Here is a 15,683-nt window from a genome sequence, read left to right on the forward strand (position 1 = left end):
AAAACAGCAAAGTACACATTCTTCTCAAGTGCACATGGAACATTCTCCAGGATAGATCACATGCTGGGCCACAAAGCAAGCCTCGGTAAATTTTTAAAAATTGAAGTCATAAGTATCTTTTCTGACCACAACACTATGAGATTAGAAATGAACTACAAGAAAAAACTTCAAAAAACAAATACATTGAGGAAAAAAAATGAAATATGTATATACTTCATGTGATTGATGAAAAACAACAGAATTATAATTCTCATGATGAAAAGTTTTTCCAGGAATTCTGAAATTACTTCAAAACAACACTCAAGTATTTTCATATCACTAGGATAAGTATTGTTATCCTCATTCAAAATGAGATCACCAAGACCCACTGAGGATAAATAATTTCACCATAAGGCTCCTTAGCTACTGAGCCACCTTGTGAACCCGCATCTGTTTCAGTAGCCTGCAGTCTTTTCCTGGCTTTCTCATCCAGGCTTCTATATCAGAGTCACCTGAGGTTACCTGCTAAATTTGAATCTCTGGTGGTTGGGACTCATGTTTTGAAACAAAGTGTTACAGTTGATTCTAATGTTCATCTAATTCATCGATGGTTGAGAGATTATTCAGAACATCCTTTTTTCTTAAATGGGCTCACCATTATCATTTATGTGTAAACTGTAAATACAACTCAGAGCTGTTAGTATTTTTTCATAAATATATTAAACTTGGCCCACATTTAAATATTTATTAAGCAAACCGTCTTTAGATTAATTTACATGATATTTGTGCATTGGAAATAAACTATTCATGTGTAACATAATTAATTCCTTCTCACTGAATTATTCCACCTGGCCTATGTTTTATTTACAGGTTGTTCAGATTGAATTATATTGATGCCAACATGGTTTTTAGATCAGCATAAGGTACCATAACAGATTCATATTTAGGTTTTCCATTTAGTAGAAATGGCAATAGGTAATCTATAAATACAATTCTTGGTAGAGCTTATAAAAGCATAGGTGTGTACTCTTATCAAACAGTTAATATCAGGCATAACAAAGCAGTTATTAAAATTTAAGCTGAGTATGTGGCCTCTTCAAGTGAGGGGACACGAGTCAGATTTAGAGAAAGCCACCTGTTGTAGTCTCTAAAGGAGAAGTGGGTGAGTACTGGAGTCCCTGTGCACAGCATGTATTCTTCCAGGTTCTTTAGAAAACTGGTTCTCAACATTAGGAATATCTGGAGGCTTTTAAAGGTACTGATGCCTCAGCACCACCCGAGACCAACTGAATCAGAATCTCCAGGGGTGAGTCCAACTGTTGAAAAGGGGCTTGGCACACATTACCACTTAAAGTAGCAAGACAACATCTTGGGCGTCTCTGAAGTAAATACAAGTAGAGTTCAGAGTGTTACAAGGGTGACCTTTTGGGTGGAAGCTGTGCAGGCTTCTGTCCACTCTGGGCCATGGGATCAAAATGTAAATGATTCAGCTAAACGAATTCATGCAATAACCGGATGTCTAAATAGATGATTAAGTAGAGAAAAACTTAAGATAAAACCCCCTGCAATTTTCTTTTTATGTTCCTTTGAAGCTTTAGAATGTGATAATGGTGTCTAGTTAATTTTTCAACAGTGAGGATGTGCTCATTCTCCTGAATCCACCCATGACTAGCCAATCATATTTGCAGAGGAGTAGACCAAGGATAAGGATGCAAGCACAGGACTGGGAAGGAACACTTTTCTGTATATACTTTAAGTAGCTCACATGCATCAGAAACTCAGCCTTGGCCAAGGCTCATTTGTGCTAGCTTTAAATAGCTAAGACTGAATCAACAAGTGGGAATTAAAACCTGTAAACTAAATTAGCCAATCCTGTTTCCATTTCAGAAAGTATAAAACTTTTGGCGAGGAAAAAATATAATTTGAACATCCACTGCCAAATGTGCACAATTATTTCAGATTCGTTTGCTGGCAGCATTTCTAACAAGGGGGCAGAACTTCTGCTTAATACTGGTCTGTGCTTTTGACACTTAAGGTTGGCAAGGCTTGTCCAGGAGTTGGTCATTCTGAGGAGCTGCTCTTCTGCAGATTTGGATAAAGTCTCAGTACCCCCAAAGTTCATGATCTTTGACTGTTGGACATTTAGGGTAATTCATCATTTTCAGGAAGAGTAAGTAAGGTTATTCCTTGTTTTACAAGTTTTTGCCATCTCAGCTTTGGGGAAATCCACCTATTTCTGAATGTAATTCACAGAATATGTCCGACAGTTGTGTTTTAGACATACGTATTCAAAATAACTTCCTGGAGTCATTAAGACCTTTAGGAATGAAGAAGGGGTTTTCTTCCATTGTTTTCCGCAAAGAACAAACTTAAATACATGGCATTTTATGTTGACTTGGGGAAAAAAATGCTTCTTGATGTAGGACTTACCAATAGCTTTATAATCCAAATAGAGTAAATAGCAAAAACTTTTGACCCATGGAAATTGGTACTGTTAAATATCATCTGCTCGTAATGATTCTAGTAGTTCTCTGAAATGAAGGGCTATAGTACAGATATATGATATATATTCATATATGCAATCCTGTATTTACATATAAATGTTAATTTTATAATTTCAAGGCTGGAAGGAACACAAAATTTTTCCTTTTTTAATTTCACGTAGGCTAGTTAAAAAAATGCAAATAAAACAGTAGTTTCCATGTGAAATGTGCCAAGTTGAAGATGTCAATATTCCTGGGTATGCAGTGAATTGAGAGAATTTTATGTAAAGTACTGACTGGAGTTTCAAAACTATGTAAAATATCTGTCAAAACCCTTCATTTTTCTCCTTGAAATCTATAAATTAGCTGTTTATTCCTTAGTTTTTTTAGAAGATTCATAAATGTAAGAACGGACATTGATTTACAAGTTTATGTGGTTTGGTAAATATTTATCCCTAAACATTGTAATCAAATAGAACCTACAGCCAAATGTGTAGCCTGAATGCAGAGTTTGTTTTTCTCTTAAGTGTTTCAGCTTGATCTGAAATTGGGACTTGATTTTGCAGCTATTATTAGAACTGTTCCTCACAGGATCATGTCAACTTTCATGGAAATCGGGGAATGAAAGCAGAAGCAGTGCCGTGCTGCTCAAAGAAGCAGCAATGACATCCCCTCAGAAGAATCCTTAGTTTTTAAATTAGTAACTTCACTTACCGGTAGCAACTGTGGGCCAACTTGAAATTGCCACTGATTATTCATTTAAACAATGGTGTCACTGCCAAATGAGCCAAGTAAAAGTTATATGCTTATTTAGCTTCCACAAAATAAGGAGAGCAAAATAAGTATTTTCATACAGACATAAAATTTCAGAAACCCCACATTTCAGACAGCCAGAAAAATAATAGTTCTTAGACCTCTATTAGGGAGGAACAATTTCAAAAACACTCCTTGTTTCTTTAAAGGATTATAGGATAACAAGCAATGGCTTTTTAGCATTTATGATGTATGATAACCCAGTGGGGATGGGGTGTGGAGCCCTCATCCAGCTTTATATCTTACAGGTTTCCATCCTTTACAGGTGGGTGTCGGTGAATGTGGTGTGTTCCTTAGTCATAGAGCTGAAACCCTTGATGGCATTCATCAGGTCCTCTTCATCCACATACTGAAAAAGACACCAGTCATCACTGGTTAGGATGTTTGCTGGCAATAGTCTTATGCAAAATGTATTAATATATCATGTGAGCGTTACATTGTACCATATCTTAACCTTTCAAGCCTCAGTTTCCTCATCTGTAAAGTGGGGACGTTTTATATGATTTAGTTCAAAATTAGAAGAGCCAGAATGCAAGCTGTCATGCTCCATTGTGTCTCACTCTCTTACTGTATTTTATATTTATTGAATAGGGCCAGTAATATTGATTATAATGTTATAATGAACAGATAATTTGCGGAGTATGGGCATCTTGAAAAGCTTTCACTGAATCGCTTTGCATACTGCCTATTACCAGTATGGTCAAAAGTAAGCAAAAAGGGCAATATAGTATAATAGTGAAGAATGGGGGCAGTGTAATCAGACAATGTTTCTAAGATCCCAATTCCACGAAAAAATTACTAGCTGTGTGTTCTTGGGTAAGGGCACACATTCATCTAAGCCCTCAATGTATTATGTTGAACTATATGAAACTGCCATTTTTCATGTCAAATATGATCAGTTAACAATTATTTATGTTTCAACCTAATATAATTATTCCTGATATTTAGAAACTTTAGATCCAGAATGGAATCATGGAATTCAATAGTCGTAACAACTTCAAACAGGCCCATGATTTTTAAATGCTTATTATTTATCATCATTCGGAGCAAACCAGGACTGTAAATTTTATTTTTTGTTGTGATTGGAACCTGGAGCTGGGAAACTTGCTCTATTCCTTGCCATTAGTTAAGAAAGGTTTCATGGAAGTCGTCAACTTTTCAGTGAAGGAAAAGTGAGAAGTGGGGAGAGAGAGGTGAGTGAGAGTCCAAATGCAGAAGCAGATGGTTGACAGAAATGCAGGTGATGACTTCTGGCTCAGAGCAGTAAGCAGAGGGGCTAAGTTCTTAGTTGGCCATCTGTTTATTATCCAACTCTTCCAAAGGAATGGTACTCCCTCAGACATGTAGGTAGTTGGCACAATGAAGTGTGATGCTTGCTAAAAACTCTAGGACTTTACTCATTTCAGCCACTAGGGGCTCAAAATAAATATCACATAATGATGACATTAACTCTTTTGTACCCCCTGGACTGAAATTGTGAAAAACAAAGTTCATAAATAGTAATGCCCTTATTTATCATAATTTTCTGAGTTTCTTGGAAAGAAACTATTGATCCTTTTGAGAGACTCTTTTTCTCCTCTAACCATAGAACAGAAGGAAAACACACTTCCTTTTCTTTTTTCTTTTTTCTTTAGTGAAACAGGTGCTTGTACTTTATGCCTCTTTTAGGCCAGTTCCAATGTTTTCAGTCATGTTCTGCCAAGATAATGAAGTAGAGCCTGTTTGTCTATTCACTTATGCATGAATTTATTTTTTGAGCATCTCTTGTGTGCCAGAAGAACAAGACAAAGTTTCTACCCTGCTCATCAAGCAGGTAAACAAGTTGTTGCAAAATAATTGGGTAAACGGTCAGAAGGATGCAGTGAGTGCTGTGCGGCCATCCTTCAATGAGGTACGGGAAGCTCCATGCCACCTCTTTATCAATATACTTCTGGAATGTTTAGCAAAGGCGCTGGATGAGGAAACTGACTCACCAGTCCGCTATCATGGCCCATGATGGTTTCCCACAGCGAGTCGTCAATCAAGACCTTCTTGTCTTGAATGTCCATGAGTTGACTGACGCTGCGGTGGAGAGAGCCTTGGGCATAGGTCTGGCTGACTTGGCTCTGACTTGGGATGCGCAGTACAGATAGGCTCCGGTTGCTTCTAATACTCACAGGCGTCCCAGACCGGGGGATTTTGGTATCAGCTAAGCCCTGAAAACAAAGTTACTGTTGGTGACTAAGGTCTAAAGAAAATAGTCTTGAAGTAGGATAGAAAATCATGTGTCACATGTCATCAGTGAAGGGAACGCTGTCCCCATCTCTTCCTGTGGAACTTAGCTCATCTGGAATCCTGTGGCCCCTGGATTCTTGGTAAAGGTGAGATAATAAGCTGATGGTCACGTTAGATGGCCAGCATTCTTAGTGCCCCAAGAGCTCACATACTGGTGCTTTGGCTATTGTTCCCTGTGGACTAGGGCTGCTGCATCGCAAAGCAGTAGGGTGAGGGGTCGGGTTAGCAAGGTAGTCTCTTCACGGGCGTCAGCACAGAGCCTCCTTCTTGAGAACAGCCCTTCCCCAGAGCAAAGTTAGCAATGTTCTCTCATGGTCAGTCACTAAGTGAGCACCGTTGTATTTCACTTTAAAATTCCTGGATTTATGTAGGGAACCTGACTCCTCCCTCCCTCTTTTCTCATTCCACACTGTTCCGCTTGTTATAGCATTCCAGCCTCCAAAATAAAGAGGACACACAAAGACATCCGAAAGACAAAGGCACTCTATGATTAGGAGCTAGAATGTGCCATTAGGAAGTGTAGCTGCTCTAATCATCTGAGGGTTCTGATTTAACCAATCAGTGAAGTGTTCTGCTTTTCACTGTGCCATCAACACACCATGCAAAGATCGTGCACTCATGCAGCACATAGAGGTACCTCAAAGTGCATGGTGTAACTTTTTAGGGTAACACTGCTCGACACATCAGATACATCAGCCACGGAGTCAAACTGAAAACAAAAGTGGGGTATCAGTGTTTGGAACATTTTTACAACACATTCTTTGGAGGGAGGAGTCAAGATGGCAGACTAGAAGGACGTGGAGCTCACCTCCTCCCACAAATACATCTACATGTAGAATAATTCTCACGTAATACCCTACTGAACTAGGGCAATAGATATCAGACACCCAGAAGTGCAAGAAAGAACTCCACATAACTGCGTAGGGCAAAAGAAAAAAAAATAAATTGGGATGGGCCTGCGCCCCTGGGAGGGAGCTGTGAAAGAGGAAACGTTCCTACATCCTAGGAAGTACCTTCACTGGTGGGGAGATCAGCTGGGACAGAAAGGGAGCTTCAGAGGCTCGGAAGAGAGTGCAACAACTGGTTGGCAGCAGGCAGAACAGAGAGAGATGGGCACACAGGATCGGTGCTACCTTGTTGCAGTCTCCAGCCCAAGATGCATGCCTACTGGTTATGTGCAGGGGCTGGGTGCTGAAACTCAGGCTTCAGAGGACAGACCCGGGGAGAGGACTGGGGTTGGCGGCATGGAGACAGCCTGAAGGGGCTGGAGTGTGGTATGGGCCACAACTGGGGTGTACGCAGAAGAAGCCTGGGCCTGCCATAGAGGCAAAGTGCCATTGCTAAAGGGCGTGTGAAGGGAGGGGTGAAGCCTGCCATAACAGCCTCTTTCTCCCTGCTGCCTCTATGAGCTCTGGGAGCAGGACAGTGGGTGCTTCCACGGCTCAGACAAGTCCGGCCTCAGCAGCTGTGGGCTTTGTGGTCACATGCACTTGGAGGCGGGGCTGGGGTCTGGGATGCTTCCATAGCTCCCATGGCAGGTCCAGGTGTGTGACTACTGTGGTCCTGGTACCCACCTTCAGTGGATCAGCACCTAAGGATCTGTGCTGGTGGCTTTGTGAAAACGGTGGCTTTGTGAAAACGGTGGCTTTGTGAAAACAGTGCCTGAGGGACAACAGGGCCAACTGCCTGAATTCCCACAGTGGAGGTGGTGCCGAGGGCAGTGCCAACCACAGTGTACTTTGTGAGCCTGCACAGGTGACACCACAGAGCACACTCCCTGGTAGACAGCTCTGGCAAAGGAAGACTTAGTGGCCCCTCTCCCAGTGGGAACACTCCACTCCTGTCTACCTCACACTGCAGCTCAGAAACCGTTCTGAGGGCTTCTACTCCAACAACTCAGGAGCAGACTCTGCCCCTGACAGGGCAGTGACAACCACAGAGCAAAGAGGAGGCCTGCTAAATATCTAAAGGCAGCAAGAGAAAAACAAAGTTAATTACAAGCAAACCTCCATAAAGCTATCAGTTGCTTTCTCTACAGAAATGTTGCAGGCCAGAAGGGAGTGGCAAGATATATTCAAAGTCCTGAAAGGGAAAAATATGTAACCTAGGATACTGTAGCCTGCAAGCTTATCATTTGGAATAGAAGTAGAGATAAAGAATTTCTCAAACAAGCGAAAACTAAAAAAATACAGCAATACTAAGCCTATCCTGAAGGAAATATCAAAACGTCTTCTCTAAATAGAAAAGAAGCAAGAATCTATAGGAAACAGAAAATCTCAGTTTGAAACTAAATCACTTAAATAAGCCAGTACACATATTAAAAGAAAAAATTTCTGTGAAAGTGATGATAACCAAAAGGATGAAAAAAGGATGAACATGAAGATGTAAAAGAAGGCAGCAAAACCATAAAATGTGGGAAAGAAGAGTATGAAAATGTAGATTTTTTTTTCCAGAATGTGTTTGAGACTACATGACTACCAGTCTAAAACCAGTAGATATAGGAAGGGGCTAATATACTTGAAAAACAAGGTAACCAGAAATAAAAAACATACAATAAATTCACAAAAACCAAAAAGAACACAAGAATAATACAAAAGAAAATCATCAAACCACAAAAGGAAAAACAAAAGAAAAAGAAAGAGACAAAGAAGAAATACAATATCAATGGGAAAACAAGGTTTAAAATTGCAATAAAATATCAATAATTATCTTAAATGTCAATGGACAAAATGCTCCAATCAAAAGACATAGAGTAGCAGATTGGATAAAAAACAAGAGCCTACAATATGCTGCCTACAAGAGACCCACGTTTGGGCAAAGGACACACATAGGTGGAAAGTGAGGGAATGCAAAAAGATATTTCACGCAAACAGAAATGACAAGAAAGTGGGGGTTGCAATACTCATATCAAACAAAATAGACATTAAAACAAAATCTAAAAAGAAAGATAAAGAAGGACACTACATAATTGTAAAGGGATCAATATAAGAGGATATTACACTTGTCAACATATATGCATACAGTATAGGAGGACTCAAATACATAAAACAAATAAGACATAAAGAAAGAAACTGATGGGAATACAATAATACTAGGAGACTTTAACACCCCACTCACATCAATGGAAAGATTTTTTAGACAGAAAATCAATAAGGCAACAGAGCTCTGAAATGATACAATAGAACAGTTAGACTTAATTGATATTTTCAGGACATTACATCTAAAAAAGGCAGAATACACATTCTTTTCAAGTGCACATGGAACATTGCTTAGGATTGACCACATACAAGGGCAAAAAACAGTCAACAAATTTAAGAGTATAGAAATTATTTCAAGCATCTTTTCTGGCCACAATGGCATGAAACTAGAAATCAACCATAAAACAAATACTAAGACATAAAGAAAGAAACTGATGGGAATACAATAATACTAGGAGACTTTAACACCCCACTCACATCAATGGAAAGACTTTTTAGACAGAAAATCAATAAGGCAACAGCTCTGAAATGATACAATAGAACAGTTAGACTTAATTGATATTTTCAGGACATTACATCTAAAAAAGGCAGAATACACATTCTTTTCAAGTGCACATGGAACATTGCTTAGGATTGACCACATACAAGGGCAAAAAACAGTCAACAAATTTAAGAGTATAGAAATTATTTCAAGCATCTTTTCTGGCCACAATGGCATGAAACTAGAAATCAACCACAGAAAAAGAAATGAGGAAAAAAGAAAAACAATTACATGAAGACTAAACAACATGCTATTAAAAGGCCAATGGGCCAACAATGAAAACGAAGAAAAAATTTAAAAATACCTTGAGGCAAATGACAATGAAAACACAACTATGCAAAATCTATGGGATGCAGCAAAAGAAGTTCTTAGAGAGAAGTTCATAGTGATATAGGCCTTCTTCATAAAACAAGAAAAGTTGAAAGAAACCTAACCCACCACCTAAAAGAATTAGAAAAAAAAAGAATAAACAAAAGCTAAAGTCAGCAGAAAGAAGGAAGGAAGTAATAAAGATCAGCAAGGAAATAAATAAAATAGAGATTAAAAAAACAATAGAAAAAAATCAATAAAACCAAGAGCTGGTTCTTTGAAAGGGTAAACATAATTGACAAACCTCTGGCTAGGCTCACCAAGAAGAAAAGAGAAAAGACTCAAATAAAATAAGAAAAGAAAGAGGAGGAAGCACAACTTATACTGCAGAGATACAAAAAACCATAAGAGAATACTATGAACAATTATATGCCAACAAATTTGACGACCTAGTAGAAATGGACAAGTTTCTAGAAACATACAGTCCACCAAAAATGAATGAAGAAGAAATAGATAACTTGAAAAGACCAGGCACTAGAAATGAAATAGAATTTGTAATAAAAATACTCCTGACAAACAAAAGTCCCAGACCAGATGGCTTCACAGGCAAATTCTACCAAACATACAAAGAACTTACACCAATCCTTCTCAAACTCTTCCAAAAGACTGAAGAGGAGGGAACACTCCCAAAGACATTCCATGAAATCACCATCACCCTGATACCAAAACAAGATAATGACACCACCAAAAAAGAAAATTACAGGCCAATATCTTTGATGAATATGGATGCAAAAATTCTCATCAAAATATTAGCAAACCAAATCGAACAATACATAAAAAAGATCATACACCACAACCAACCTGGATTCATCCCAGGGTCACAATGATGATTTGACATATGTAAATCAATCAATGTAATGCACCACATCAAAAAAAAAGACAAACACCGCATGATCATCTAAGTAGATGCAGAAAAAGCATTTGATAAAATTCAACATCGATTCATGATAAAAACCCTTAAAAAAGTGGATAGAGAGGGAACATATCTCAACATAATAAAAGCTATTTATGACAAACCCATAGCCAATATAATACTCAATGGTGAAAAGCTGAAAGCGTTCCTGCTAAAATCTGGAACAAGACAAGGATGCCCATGGTCAACACTTCTATTCAACATAGTATTGGAAGTCCTAGCCACAGCAATTAGACAAGAAAAAGAAATAAAATGTGTTCAGATTGGTAGGGAAGAGGTAAAATTGTCATTATATGCAGATGACATGATACTACATAGAGAAAACCCTAAAGACTCCAGACAAAAACTACTAGAACTGATAAATTCAGCAAAGTAGCAGGATACAAGATATCGGTTGCATTTCTTTATACAAACAATGAAATATCAGAAAGGGAATGTAGACAAACAATACCCTTTAAAGTTGCATCAAAAAATAAAATAAAATAAAATACTTAGGAATAAAACTCACCAAGAAGGTGAAATACTTATATGCTGAGAACTACAAAACATCAGTAAAGGAAACTGAAGATGATAAAAAGAAATGGAAAGATATCCCATGCTCTTGGATTGGAAGAATTAATATTGTTAAAATGGCCATACTATCCAAAGCAATCTATAGATTTAATGCGACCCCTATCAGATTATCCATGACATTTTTTACAGAACTAGAACAAATAACACTAAAATTTGTATGGAACCTAAAAAGACCCAGAATTGCCAAAGCAATTCTCAGGAAAAAGAACAAAGCAGGAGGCATAACCCTCCAAGACTTCAGACAATATTGCAAAGCTACAGTTATCAAAACAGTGTGGTATTGGCAGAAAAAAGACACATGGATCAATGGAATAGAAGAGCTACAAAATAAACTCACACATCTATGGACAATTAATTATCAACAAAGGAGGAAAGAACATACAATGGGGAAAAGAAAGTCTCTTCAGTAAGTGGTGTTGGGAGAGTTGGACAGCCACCTGCAAATCAATGAAGTTAGAACATACCTTCACACCATGCACAAAAATAAAATCAAAATGGCTTAAAGACAAATATAAGACATGACATCATAAAACTCTTAGAAAAGAGCATAGGCAAAACAGTCTCTGACATAAATCAAACCATTTTCATAGGTCAGTCTCCCAAGGCAATAAAAAAAAAAAACAAAAATAAACAAATGGGACATAATCAAACTTATCAGCTTTTGACAGCAAAGGAAACCATAAACCAAATGGAGAGAACCTACAGACTGTGAGAAAATATTTGCAAATGATGTAACCAATAAAGGGCTTAATTTTTGAAATATACAAACAGCTCATACAACTCAATAACAACAAAACAAACAAACAACACAATTAAAAAATGGGCAAAATACCTAAATATACATTTCTCCAAAGAAGACATACAGATGGTCAATAGGCACATGAAAAGATGCTCATCATCGCTAATTATTAGAGAAATGCAAATCAAAACTACAACGAGGTACCACCTCACACCAATCAGAATGGTCATCATTAAAAAAATCTACAGACGGGCTTCCCTGGTGGCGCAGTGGTTAAGAGTCCGCCTGCCGATGCAGGGGATGTGGGTTCGTGCCCCAGTCCAGGAAGATCCCACATGCCACGGAGTGGCTGGGCCTGTGAGCCATGGCCTCTGAGCCTGCGCATCTGGAGCCTGTGCTCCGCAACGGGAGAGGCCACAGCAGTGACAGGCCCGTGTACCGCAAAAAAACCCAAAAAACAAAAAAAACACTGCAAATAACAAATGCTGGAGGGGGTTGTGGAGAAAAGGGAATGCTCCTACACTGTTGGTGGGAATGTCAATTGGTGCAGCCAATACAGAAAACAGTATGGAGGTTCCTCAAAAAGCTAAAAATAGAGTTGCTATATGATCCAGCAATCTCACTCCTGGACATCTATCCAGACAAAATTATAATTAAAAAAGATACATGCACCCCTATGTTCATAGCAGCACTATTCACAATAACCAAGACATGGAAACAACCTAAACATCCACTGACAGATTGACAGATTCATGGATAAGGGAGATGTGGTGTATTTATACAATGGAATATTACTGAGCCATAGAAAAGAATGAAATAGATGCCTGGGTGGAGGACAAGATGGCAGAGTAGAAGGACCTGAGTTCACTTCTTCTCAAGAAAACACCAAAATCACAACTAACTGCTGAACAACCGTCGACAAAAAAGACCAGAACCTAACAAAAAAGATATTCTATGTACAAAGAAGACACAATGAGATGGTAGGAGGGGGTGCATTCATGATACAATCAAATCCCGTACCTGCCAGGTGGGCGACACACAAACTGGAAAATAATTATATCACAGAGGGTCTCCTACAGGAGTGAGAGCTCTGAGCCTATGTCATGCTGCCCAGTCTGGGGGTTTCACATCAGGAGGAGCAGCCCCCAGAGCACTTGATTTTGAAGGTCAGTGGGACTTGATCACAGGAATTCCATAGGACTGGAGGAACCATAAACTCCACTCTTGGAGGGCACACACAAGGTCTTGTGCACCCTGGGACCCAGGGAAAAAGCAGTGACTTCACAGAAGCCTGGGTCAGACCTACCTGCTGGTCTGCGAGGGTCTCCTGGAGAGGTAGGGGGGCAACTGTGTCTCACTGCAGGGACAAGGACACTGGTGTCAAGGTACTGGGGAGCACTTATTGGTATGAGCCGTCTGCAGGCCTCCATTTTGATGCCAAGAACTGGCCACACCCAACAGCCTGCAGGCTCCAGTGCTGGGTCGCCTCAGGCCAAACAACCAACAGGGCAGGAACACAGCCTCACCCATCAGCAGACAGGCTGTTTAAAGTCTTCCTCAGTCCACAGCCACCTCTAAACACACCTGTGGATATGGCCCTGCCCAACAGAGGGACAAGACCCAGCTCCACCCACCAGTAGGCAGGCACCAGTCTCTCCCACCAGGAAGCCTGCACAAGCCTGTTAGACCAGCCTCACTCACCAGGGGACAGACACCAGAAGCAAGAGAAACTACAATCCTGCAGCTTGTGGGACCGCAAACACAGAAAGTTAGACAAACTAGGTTGGCAGAGGAATATGTTCCAGATGAAGGAACAAAATAAAACCCCAGAAGAACAACTAAGTGAAGTGGAGCTAGTCAATCTATCCAAAAAAAGACTTCAGAGTAATGACAGTAAAGATGATCCAAGATCTCAGAAGAAAATGGAGAAACAGACTGAGAAGTTACAAGAAATGTTTAACAAAGAACTAGAAGATCTAAAGAACAAACAAAGTTGAACATACAATAACTGAAATGAAAAATACACTAGAAAGAATCAATAGCAGAATGAATGAGGCAGAAGATTGGATACGTGAGCTCAAAAGCAGAATAGTGGAAATCACTGCTGTAGAACAGAATAAAGAAAAACGAATGAAAAGAAATGAGGACAGTTTAAGGGACTTCCCTGGTGGCGCAGTGGTTAAGTATCTGCCTGCCAACGCAGGGGACACGGGTTAAAGCCCTTGTCCTGCAAGATCCCACACGCCGCGGAGCAACTAAGCCCATGCGCTGCAACTACCGAGGCTGCACTCTACAGCCCGCAAGCCACAACTACTGAGCCCACATGCCACAACTCCTGAAGCCTGCACACCTAGAGACCATGCTCTACAACAAGAGAAGCCACCGAAATGAGAAGCCCACGCACTGCAACGACGAGTAGTCCCTGCTCACCGCAAATAGAGAAAGCCCAGTCGCAGCAACGAAGACCCAACACAGCAGGGAGGAGCTTCAAGATGGCGGAAGAGTAAGATGTGGAAATCAACTTCCTCCCCACAAATACAACAGAAATACATCTACATGTGGAACAACTCCTAAAGAACACATACTGAACGCTGGCAGAAGACCTGAGACCTCCCAAAAGGCAAGAAACTCCCCACGTCCCTGGGTAGGGTAATAGAACAAAGAAAAAACAGAGACAAAGAATAGGGATGGGACCTGCACCTTGGGGAGGGAGCTGTGAAGGAGGAAAGGTTTCCACACACTAGAAGCCCCTTCGCGGGCGGGGACTGCGGGTGGCGGAGGGGGGAGCTTCATAGCCATGGAGGAGAGCGCAGCAACAGGGGTGCAGAGGGCAAAGCGGAGAGACTCCTGCACACAGGATCAATGCGACCAGCACTCACCAGCCCGAGAGGCTTGTCTGCTCACCCGCTGGGGCGGGAGGGGGCTGTGAGCTGAGACTCAGTCTTAGGAGGTAGGATCCCAGGGAGAGGAATAGGGTTGGAGGCGTGAACACAGCCTGAAGGGGGCTAGTGCGCCACGGCTGGCCAGGAGGGAGCCCGGGAAAAAGTCTGGAGCTGCCGAAGAGGCAACAGACTTTTTCTTGCCTCTTTGTTTCCTGGTGCGTGAGGAGAGGGGATTAACAGTGCTGCTTAAAGGAGCTCCAGAGACGGGCGTGAGCCACAGCTATCAGTGCAGACACCAGAGACGGGCATGAGATGCTACAGCTGCTGCTGCAGCCACCAAGAAGCCTGTGTGCAAGCCCAGGTCACTCTCCACACCTCTCCTCCTGGGAGCCTGTGCAGTCCGCCACTGCCAGGGACCCGGGATCCAGGGACAACTTCCTGGGAGAACGCACGGCACGCCTCAGGTTGGTGCAACGTCACGTTGGCCTCTGCCTCTGCAGGCTCGCGCTGCATCCGTACCCCGCCCTCCTGCTGGCCTGAGTGAGCCAGAGCCCCCGAACCAACTGATCCTTTAACCCCGTCCTGTCTGAGAGAAGAGCAGACGCCCTCAGGCGACCTACACGCAGAGGCAGGGCCAAATTGAAAGCTGAATCCCCAGAGCTGTGCGAACAAAGAAAAGAAAGGGAAATTTCTCCCAGCAGCCTAAGAAGCAGCGGATTAAATGTCCACAATTAACTTGATGTACCCTGCATCTGTGGATTAACTGAATATACAACAAATCAACCCAAATTGAGGAGGTGATCTTTGGGAGCAATGATACATATATATTTTCTCCCTTTTTCTCTTTTTGTGAGTGTGTATGTGTATGCTTCTGTGTGTGATTCTGTCTGTATAGCTTTGCTTTTACCATTTGTCCTAGGGTTCTGTCTGTCCATTTATTTATTTATTTTTTATTACTTAAAAAATTTTTTTTTCTTAATAATTATTTATTTTGTATTTTAATAACCTTTCTTTCTTTCTTTTCTTTATCTCTCTCTTTCTTTCCCTTTCTCTCTCTCTCTCTCTCCCTCCCTCCCTCCCTCCCTCCCTCCCTCCCTCCCTCCCTCCCTCTCTCTCTCTCTCTCTTTCTTTCTTTCTTT

The 15,683-nt window shown here is 40.9% G+C and overlaps 1 protein-coding gene across 1 annotated transcript in view; it reads right to left on the minus strand.

The window, feature by feature from the left end:
* Nucleotides 1-3,534: 3,534 nt before the first annotated feature.
* USH2A (usherin) overlaps nucleotides 3,535-15,683 on the minus strand; it is an 829,367-nt gene continuing 817,218 nt past the window's right edge. The window contains exons 69-70 of the mRNA XM_028488076.1: nucleotides 5,249-5,470; nucleotides 3,535-3,624 (exon numbers count right to left, since the gene is read on the minus strand). Of these exons, the coding sequence (XP_028343877.1) occupies nucleotides 3,535-3,624; nucleotides 5,249-5,470 (312 nt within the window). The remainder of the gene's footprint in view (nucleotides 3,625-5,248; nucleotides 5,471-15,683) is intronic.

Source organism: Physeter macrocephalus, chromosome 4 (assembly GCF_002837175.3).
Source record: "Physeter macrocephalus isolate SW-GA chromosome 4, ASM283717v5, whole genome shotgun sequence".
NCBI lineage: Eukaryota > Metazoa > Chordata > Mammalia > Artiodactyla > Physeteridae > Physeter > Physeter macrocephalus.